This window comes from Eufriesea mexicana, unplaced genomic scaffold (genome assembly GCF_001483705.2).
Source record: "Eufriesea mexicana isolate 0111107269 unplaced genomic scaffold, ASM148370v2 scaffold7348, whole genome shotgun sequence".
Taxonomy (NCBI): Eukaryota; Metazoa; Arthropoda; class Insecta; order Hymenoptera; family Apidae; genus Eufriesea; species Eufriesea mexicana.
Window position 1 is genome coordinate 205,869 of NW_016915156.1, and position 10,407 is coordinate 216,275.

General features: G+C 28.7%; 2 protein-coding genes across 2 annotated transcripts; one reads left to right on the forward strand and one right to left on the reverse strand.

Annotated features, from left to right (window-relative positions):
* Positions 1–1,257: 1,257 nt before the first annotated feature.
* On the reverse strand, positions 1,258–3,190 carry LOC108552609 (cell division cycle protein 123 homolog). Its single transcript, XM_017907241.1, has 7 exons — positions 3,153–3,190; positions 2,834–3,051; positions 2,669–2,776; positions 2,382–2,604; positions 2,179–2,301; positions 1,848–2,107; positions 1,258–1,758 (listed from the first exon to the last, which is right to left on the reverse strand). Exons 2-7 carry the CDS (start codon positions 3,038–3,040, stop codon positions 1,696–1,698), a joined length of 984 nt encoding a protein of 327 aa, XP_017762730.1. The 5' UTR covers positions 3,041–3,051; positions 3,153–3,190; the 3' UTR covers positions 1,258–1,695.
* Positions 3,191–3,885: 695 nt separating this feature from the next.
* On the forward strand, positions 3,886–6,484 carry sstn (stepping stone). The gene is made up of 4 exons (XM_017907238.1): positions 3,886–3,963; positions 4,058–4,338; positions 4,428–4,728; positions 4,803–6,484. The coding sequence occupies exons 1-4, from the start codon at positions 3,960–3,962 to the stop codon at positions 6,437–6,439; spliced, it is 2,223 nt and encodes a 740-aa protein (XP_017762727.1). The 5' UTR covers positions 3,886–3,959; the 3' UTR covers positions 6,440–6,484.
* Positions 6,485–10,407: the final 3,923 nt, after the last annotated feature.

Sequence of the window (10,407 nt, forward strand, 5' to 3'; positions counted from 1 at the left end):
ACTGTAATTATATAAAACATTAATAATACATATTTTCGAGATACACGACCAGTCGGAAAATGTTTGTTCGGTGAAGGCTACGGTTCGAACTAACGCATCATTATATTTAACGTAGAATCGATATTTACATGTGAATACACGCGCACCGGCATTTATATGTAAATATTTGACTAGCGTTAAGAGAAAAAAAAATCATGCATAAACTTGCAACCTTCGTAGTTCTCTCCATGCGATACATATTATTCCTTTGTGACTTCGATGAATGCTAAAGGCCTCGTTATTTTCACACATTCTGACAAACGCATGTTTCGGACTGAAACTATCGAATTTAGATTTTTAAGATCAATCTACTATTATAAATCGGTACAAAAAACTAGCGGTGCAGTATAACGCTAACGATTGAAATTGAAGGGTTTTAGTAAAAAATTACGTGATCTCATACAGTATTTTATGGGTACTTCTAATTTTGGCGATTCGTTTAATTCGTTGAAACTGAAAATTTATTTCTACGATTCCAGCACATCTCTTTGCGATCAATTCGAAATTATTAGTATTTTATGAACAAATGTAATTATAGCAATGATTTTCAATGTTTTCAAGCTAAATAAATTTTATATGATTGGATGTCTGGTCGTAAAGAGGTGAAACCGTAATTTAAATTTATAAGTATTGGATACCGAAATACTCGAATATTCATCATATTATATTTGAATGGACAACTAAATTATGCCTATGCATTGAGAACATACACCTGCAAATTAAAATTTAAATTGATTCTATATACATGTATTAAAATTGTATTTTTGATATATTTTACATTTCTTTAAGTATAATCCCGATATTGGTTACCAAATTTCTCGTAAATTTTAATTGATAAATAGCTATTCATATGTGCATATGTAATAGCAATATATATATATATATATGTATGTATGTATGTATGTATGTATGTATGTATGTATGTATGTATATATATATATATACACATAGCTATTTATATATAAAAATATCTATATTTTTTTCTTTTTTTAAAGATGCAAACCAATAAATGTAAAGTAACAAAAAATAATATCGAATTACCAACAATTAGATACATGAATATCTAAATTCTAAATGATAATAGTTTTAAAGATCATTGCAGATAGATAAATCATTAAATGAGAAAATAAAAAGAGTTAATTACATTTACATTTACTAAAAGCCATCACCAGATATTTTTCATGTTCAGATATATTAGAAAATGTAAAATCAGAAAAATTAATAAGAATCAACCAATGTAATTGCTCGATCTTGTTGATTTTTGTCAGGTACGTAATAATGAGGAAAAAAACAAAAAAATACTCCGTGGATATGACTGTACAGCGTATTAACTTGTCCGGAGCTACATATATCGAGAATCCTTTTTCAAATCGAAGTATTAAGGATTGCATATTGTACATAAACAAGACATATTTTCTATATAAGGGACGTCGCTCGGTAAGGCCGATGGCTCGAAAAATATTGCAATATTACGATAATTCTTTTAAGCGGTAGGATAGCCTTTAATCGTTTTATGTAATGTAATGATAGAAGAGGGTCTGGCAGAATAAAAGTGAAAGTTCTGTATTTAAAAATGTTTTCTAAGCGTACAATTATTCACTTATTATTCATTTGGTTTTTTCCATTTTTTCTTTATGGTTTTTTTTCAAACACATATCAATCGTGTTGCAAGTTATTAGAATTAGCGTTTTCGTGTTCTTTCCGCTGACTTTCCACTTCCTTAAGTAAAAAACATCAAATGAACCATTTATAAATAAAATGGTAATAAATATATATTAGTAAATTTAATTAAAAAATCATATACTTACTCGTTGAATAATGTCTAATAATCTAGAACTTTCATTAGGCTGAAAAAATTCATTTATTTCCTGTGGAATACAAAAGTGATTTGGAGCTTTTGGTTGAATACCAATTTCTTCGCCAATAAATCTAAATTCTGGTATATCTTCTATTAGATTTTGTAATTCTTCGTATGTAAAAAGCGTTCCTTTGACAGCAGATTCATCCAAAGGACCAAAATCAACTATTTTTACTTTTTCTTTTTTATACCGTATAACATCAAATGAATCTATGTGACATTACATTATAATATTAATAATGTATGTTTTAATGTAGTACAAATGCTTTATAGTTACTTACAATTATTTAATGGAAACATGTTTTTGATATGTTCCATAAATAAACTTTTGATATCTATTTGAATATTATATTTTTCTGATTCATTGTAACTATAATATTGCGATATATCACGTTGACTAATTGCTAAAAGAGATTAAAATAATAATTCTAAGTACTCAGGTAATATAAATTACAAATACATTCCAAACAGTGGTGTTTGATACCTATAAGTTCATTTTGTATTACAAAGCATCGAAATTCTGTGCAAGGATTAATATCTCTCCATTGTTTTAATACCAGACAAGATTTCACAGGAGTTTCGTAATTTGTATAATTTTTTACACTATTTAAATCTTGTGCAATTCTATCTGAACTTTTTAATAACAGGTATATTTCTTCCAATGTTTTACATTTTAGTGTTTTAGTTGGTGCAACCCAAGTTGCATCCTAAAAATAAATACATATAATAAAATTAAATATTTTCCAATATAAAATCAAAATGTTTACATACCAAAGGTGAACTCCAATTACTTTTTATAAAAACTGCGCCATATTCATCTATAACATCTTGAATTTTTTTACTGAATTGGGGAAATGTTGGTTGAACTTCATCTGGGTGCTAAAGAAAAATAAATTTTAATTGTTCTTTATATGTACATTCACATTTCAAACTTACTTCTTCATTTATTACTGGAGATCCATCCATCCATTCTGTATTTTGTAATATAGAACTCGTTGCCTCAACAGGTAAAACAAATGCATCATGTTCTAAATACTTAAGTACTTCATCAGGAATACAAATAATTGTAGCTCTTAATGAATTTTTATAAAATAGGGGATACCATGATGCAAACGAACATTCAGGTTTTAAACTATTGACCATGTTAATCAGCACTTAAATTGTACAAAAATTTGTACCAACAAATGAAACTAAATTAAAATCGAAGTTTTTAATTAATGTATTTACTGATTTAGTAACTGTGTTTGCTACTTACCTAGCTTTCAAATTTCTCCTATTATTTTGTAACTTAATTTTGCATAAATTTAATGTTAACTCCGAAATCTATCAAGTATCAAATATTATTAATGAATGGAAATTAGTTCCAATTATCGAAGACAGATGTGTTATTTAACCATACACTTAGTGTAACACCGATGACGCCACCGAATACGTGACGTTAAAATAATTAGAATTATTATTTTAAAATAATAAAAATAATGTTACAGAAACATGTATTTCCATTTAAAAATTAAATTTATGTGAATTACAATAAATATTTAGAAGAATTTTTATAACTGAAAATGAAATATAATTACATATATCAAATCACTATATATATTGAAGTATAAAATGGCAACTGTAGAAAGAAAATAAGCGTCGATTTCTTGAATCATATTTTTCATTTCTATAGTTCAAAATATATGTTTTTGTGTTCAATTAATGAAAATATCTGTGTTTATTGTATAAGTTTTTATAAATACAGACAAGACAAGTTGCAGGATTAATTATTGCAATGTAATAGTACAAATATGTAATCATAATTAACAGTTAACCTACTGTTATGTATAATTATTATAGTATTTTATAAAACTTGAAACACTTTTAAAATGATGGATAATAATTTTTTGAAAACAAATTTTTCGATTAAAGCAAACAAAGTGAAAGTTATATGTTACATCATATATAATCTATCAAATGTGTTATCATTGATATTTTTAATTGCATGAGATACAGCTTGGTTATATAAACATTCCAATTAAAATACCTGTAGTGGATAATATTATTACATTTCGCTAATAATATGGGTAAGAAAATACAAAATTTATTTATTATAGGTTACTTTATTACACTGTTTGATTAGAGAATAAATTATATTTATAATTGGATTTTTATTTGAAGTGATGGCAGGGAACGAAAGTACACCTGGATCTTTGGCAGAAGATTCATTATCTACAAGATTACAATGGCTTCGTCAACGTAGGGAAGCATTACAAGAAAAGTTAGCACAAAAGAACAATGAACTTAAAAATCTATGCGTAGAGGAAGCAGAATTAACTGGTGTCTTACCACCAGAAATTCCATTAGAACCGGGTGAAAGCCCACCAGTTTTTCGTAAAAGAGTTGGGACAGCATTTACATATCCACAAAATTTAATTAATAAATTAAAAACAAACGAAGTTGTATGTTTCTAAGAAGTAACAAAAAATTCATTTTTTCAATTGAATATGTAAAAATAGAGTGCAAATAATTTATTATATTCCCTTTATAGGAGGAATCTGCTTTGGAATTAGAACGACAAGTTCAAATTGGTATAGTAGAAGCTGCTTTAGGAATTGTAAATGATCCTATGGAAAGTAAAGCAGTACGTCGTAAGCATAGGCTTGTTTACCAACAAAGCCAACGTAGACTTCAAGAATTAGAAGCTCGTTTAAATTTCCTAAGGCAAAGCCGTAATAAAACACATCATTCAGCACAACTTCAGCATCCAACCATTTGCAATGCTCAACCACATTTACATGCAAATGTGAAACATAGAACAAAGAAACCTCGACCACCATTAGATGGCACAGGTACAGCAAATTTTTATTTTGGATGTTAAAGAATTAAATTTGTTTAATTTTATTTTAAATATATTTTTTTATAGTAAATGACGTAAATACAAAAATTACAAGAGGATTGCTTCAAGAGGGTGGCATAAGTTTAAGTCCATTAGGATCAGAAGATAAGTGTAACACATATCCTAATCATGGTTATGATGATCAATCATTGCTACCTAATACTTGTAATCATAATCATATTGGTACTTACTGCCCTACAATTTCTGATCAACGACAAAGTATAAAAATAATAGAACATGATCATAACGATAATCAAAATGTTTACATACTATCTGATCAATATCGTACGCGAACATATTCTCACGGTAGTGGTGGATCACGTACTCAAAATCTCTATCATGATAGTGAACGAATGTATCGACCTTTGCCCAATGCATATACCGAAGATGAACGACATATACGATATCGTCCGTTTCAACAAGAACAAGTGCATAATTATCAACAATATTCTGACTATAAACACTTGGACAATGATGTTCAGCGGAGATCCGGGCAGGAATATTATGAAAGAGATTTTCGCACATTACACTATACGCATATACCTGAGTTTCCAGTATATCATAAAAGTAATTCTCAATCACAGTCTGTATTGAGACGAGATCGTGACACTAGTACAAATAAAAATTTACGATATACTGACTCGCCGAATGAATTACCATCGGGCTATTGGATGCGATACGAAGATGAAATTGTTTGGTGTACTGATGATCAACCTGTTTCGGATAGGTTTGGTAGTTTAGATCGAAGGAAACGCAATGCCGTTCAACACACTAGTATTGGCACCGATATACAACCACGATATCGTACAGTATCTGTAGGATGTAGTAAAAACTCTACTTATATTGCATCTCATCAAAATGCTTCTGTTCATTTACTTCCCTTATCCGAACAGTCATCAACTAACAATAAGATGTTACTACGTACACAGTCTTTAGGTAGTGTAGAAAAATGGCATTCAAATCATTTGCATGAATTACATGATAGCAAAGATACAATAGATAATATTGGAAAAAAAGGAAGAGAAAAAGAATGGTATGAAACTTCTTTGGATTCAGGTACAAGTCCAGGCTCGGATATTAACTTAATATCATCACATAAAAATATCCACTACCAGGCCACTTTGCCTGTGTGCTCTAAATCATCTACTGGCAGTAATGGTGAAGATGGAAAAAGTAATTATATTCCTTCAGTAAATCATCGTAAAAGTGATATCCTAACAGTTGAAACTGACCAACATTTACAACCATTATCATCTCGTTATGAACCAATACGAAAAAAGGTGCTTGAAATTCCAGCTGAATCTAAATCACCTCAAGAAACAAACGAAGAGACAATTATGTTAGGATCCTCTCAGAATTGTACAATTGTACAGGCTGGGAAATATCAGCCATATAGAGAAGTCACAAAACCGTTTGAAATGTCTGATTTTTATAAATATTCCACAAAATTTCGTAAAAGGAATGAAATAAGTGGACAAAATGTTTCCAATGAAACGCAAGATGATTCTCAAGGATCACACTATATTGGAGCAAATGATATACTTGGGGAAACTGAATCTTCAAATACGATACATAATGGATCAATTGCCAGTTCAGTTCAAAAAAGAATTTATCAACCAGTTCAACGAATGACGTGTCAGCCTTATCTCACGTCGTTAAGATAATTTTTGATCATGCATAAAGTAGGGATAATCTAAAAGAATGATGTAGAACAGACAAGATGGGCTGGACCTATCTAAACAAATATTCGAAACTTATTTTAAATTTGTAACAGATTTAGATATGATATATTGATTGCAACAATCTGCTTTAACATCGTAATTGCGACTTAGAAATTGATAATGTTAGATATCATAATCTAAATTTAACACGATGTATCTAAATTGACTGTGTTAAAATTAATATAAAGACCTGAAAAGTGCCTTATGTTAACTAAAATTATTGTCGAAGTTGTAAGACAAAACTTCAATTTATAATGGATAAATACATCAAAAGATAAATATATAAAAAGTGAATTAGTAATGAATAATTTAAACATGAATTCTAAGACTTTTGAATATTACATTAATAGAATTACTTGTATAATTGATAATCATAATTAGGTTTAAACACAAACAAAATTTTTCATTAAAAAATGACAAAATATGCCAAAAAGTGATCATGTTGACAGAACTGTTTCAATTCGTAACATAAACTACTAATTAGTTTTTTCATAATTGATTTTATGAAATATGTACTAAATATAATTGAAAATTACTTTTGAAGTAAAGTAGAAAATTAAAATTTCATATAAAATAGAAAGATATAGGACTGCTAAAACGATAAGTACTGAGATATAAAATGTGTAAATTAAGTAATAATTATAAGTAATGATTTTTTAAGTCTTATATTTCACTATATTGTGTACTTGTAAGAGTAATTAGTTTAATAAGCTTTTGCAGAGCGTGAAAAGTGTGAGATAAAATATGGTAGATTCTATTGTCTTGTACTTCTTTAACTTCAAAAATCAAAAATCAAAAATGATATATTTCGACGCTTTTATATTTATTTAATTGGAATATATAAATTATATTTAGTTCTACAACATGTTTATAATACATTCTACTTAATTTTGCTACCTTTAAGTTTTATGTCGAACAATTCAAAGCTAGATGTAATATATGTATACTCAAATTAATATTTAAGTTATCTACATGTTACTAGCTCGTAACAGAAATGAATAATTCGCACTTTGTTTAGTTTTTATTATTCATTAAATATATTATCTAAAATGATATTGTTACAAATAACGACCCAGCACCTACTAGGATTTGGGTGAAAGAACAATCGTGGCTCATTGCTATAAGAAGGAGCGTCATCCCCCGACGTTCTGTTAGTTGTAATTTGGCAGCAGACAAATTGGATTAATTAAATACTACGATGGTGTTTAATAAAATTATTCTTCGAATTATTGAGCCTTTGAAGCGGCGGCTGCTGCTGCAAGGGCAAGCTACACCGCCTTTTTCCCGTGCTTTCCAAAACCTGGGGTTCGTCGTAACTGGAGTGACCATTTTCTCGAATTTCTCCTCACAACTTACTTCCGCTACACGCTCGTTGGGCTGGTCCCTCTTCTTTGCCAAACCTTTTTCTCCAGTGGTAGTATTTTATTCCCAACCCTTGTCCCCTGCATCTTCGTAGTTCATCTTTATCTGGTCGAACGACGCGGGTGCTGCCTTCAGGCCTCTCAGCATTTTCTCTAACTCCGGAATTCATCCTCTTTTCCCGGAGCAATTAGTTACAAAATTTGGTATTTATTTATTTTTCACTTATAATAATTTATATAATTAATTTCTTTAATTAATTTATTTATTATTCAATTTTAATAATTTTTACATTCGTATTTTATTTCTTAGGTTTCTGTTACTATCTCAAATTTAAGACAGTACACCATTGTACCCTTCAAATATCTCAATATTTTCTTCAATCCATTCATATTTATCATTTTTGGATCATGGTTAAACTGTGATAAGCATTCTACTGCAAATGATTCTACTCAAACAAATGCGTTACCCTAATAATTCTGGACTAAAGTCATAGATCGAACATCGTTTGAACTTCTATCCTCGTCTATCGTATTGAAGCATAAGTATCAATGTGTATTGAGTATATTTATTAATATTCATATTACGTATCTTATTTTGCTGCACATTTTAGAAATTTTTTTTTAATCCTTTACTATTTCTACAATAACAGAAAAAACATACAGTAATTATACGTAAATTATATTTCTTTCCGACAGTATAAAAATTACAAACAAAGATCAAAACAATGAATAACTAACACTATGGTAAGTACAAGAAAAAAATACATAATTACATAATTAGTGAAAAACCAATAGTATTATCGGCATCAGTTCGAACACTCCGAGTAATAATTACACGTAACTATACTATTACACATAAATTATAATACTTATAGTTAGTAGCAAATTATTAATGTTAATAACAAATTGTTCACAACGTTAATTTATAATAAAAGTGAAAAAATTAAGGAATTACTGGTTATTACTTGAATATGGAACGAATTTGCGTCAAAATGTAATTATAATTTGCAAAAAGTTTATAAATTATTGCACTGATTGTTAATAACAAATTAATATCGTTAATAACAAATTGCTCACAACGTAAATTTATAATACAAGTGAAAAAATTACTAAACTATTGACTATTCCTAGTACATATAACTTGTATGTGTTAAAGTGCCTATAATTTGCAATCTATAATTTGCAGATATTTGATAAATTGTTACACTTGTTGTTAACAACAAATTAATATTGCAAGTAACAAATTCTCTGTAACGTATATTACAGATGAAACTCAAAAATACTAATAAATTTTCGGCTATTACTTGACAAATATCATACTAATGGTAAAATGTGCCTATAATTTGGAAAAAATTTATTAATTAATACACTTATTGTTAATAACAAATTGTTCACAACGTAAATTTATAGAACAAGTGAAAAAATTACTAAATTATAGGCTATTACTAGTATATTAAACGTATTTGCGTGAAAATGTATCTATAATTAGCAAAAAGATAATAAATTACTACATTTATTGTTAATAACAAATATTTTGCAACATATATTAACGATAAAAGTAAAAAAAGTTCATAAATTATTAGCTACTACTTAAACAAACAACGTATTTGTCTTAAAATGTATTCGTAACTTACAAAAAGATAATAAATTAATAAATTTATTGTAAATAACAAATTAAAATTATTGATAACAAATAGTTTGCAACGTATATTAACGATAAAAGTCAAAAAAGTTAATGAATTATTAGTTAATACAGCGAAAAAGTAACTCTTAAAGGAATCGGTAAAGTTCGGAAATTTTCGTCGATCTCCGGTCGGCCGACGCTATATAAGGGGCCCGCGTGCAGGCTCGTGCCAGTTGTCGCTTCGACTTTGGAGGGTGCGTGTTAATATTTTTCTTTCAGGTACTAATTATTTTTTGTTTCAGCTTTTAATTATCTTTCCTCTTTCAGATTCTATTTCTTTTATTCTAGATTTCATTGCTTGTGCATTCGTATATTTTGTACAATATTCGAATGCTTCGTCGTTGGTTTATTTGTATATCATCGTTGGCTTGATCAATGGCTATTCAATGGCCATCGTCTACTCTCTTGAATAATTTAATAATAATTCCTTCTTTCAGGTATTAATTATTTTTTCTTTCAGGTTTTAATTATCTTTCTTCTTTCAGATTCTATTTCTTTCATTCTAGTTTTCATTGTTTGTGCATTCGAGTATTTCGTACAATATTCGAATGCTTCGTCGTTGGTTTATTTGTATTGTATATCATCGTTGGCTAGATCAATGGCTATTCAGTGGCCATTGTCCACTCTCTTAAATAATTTAACAATAATTTCTTCTTGCAGATTTTATTTTTTTCATTCTATGTGTCTTTGTTTCAGCATTCGAGTATTTCGTATAATATTCGAATGCTTCGTCGTTGGTTTATTTGTATTGTATATCATCGTTGGCTAGATCAATGGCAAATTTTACGACTTCCGTTCGATTTGTTTTCGTTAGAGCGTTCGAGTATTTCGTATAATACTCGAGCGCTTCCTCGTTGGTATGTTTA

Excerpts from the sequence above, each read along its gene's own strand:
- LOC108552609 (XM_017907241.1), bottom strand. The coding sequence starts at position 3,040 with ATGGTCAATAGTTTAAAACCTGAATGTTCGTTTGCATCATGGTATCCC. Across the intron at positions 2,777-2,833 it reads CTCCAGTAATAAATGAAGAA|CACCCAGATGAAGTTCAACC; the intron begins GTAAGTTTGAAA and ends ATTTTTCTTTAG. Across the intron at positions 2,108-2,178 it reads CATGTTTCCATTAAATAATT|ATTCATTTGATGTTATACGG; the intron begins GTAAGTAACTAT and ends AATGTCACATAG.
- sstn (XM_017907238.1), top strand. Across the intron at positions 4,339-4,427 it reads AATTAAAAACAAACGAAGTT|GAGGAATCTGCTTTGGAATT; the intron begins GTATGTTTCTAA and ends TTCCCTTTATAG. Across the intron at positions 4,729-4,802 it reads ACCACCATTAGATGGCACAG|TAAATGACGTAAATACAAAA; the intron begins GTACAGCAAATT and ends ATTTTTTTATAG.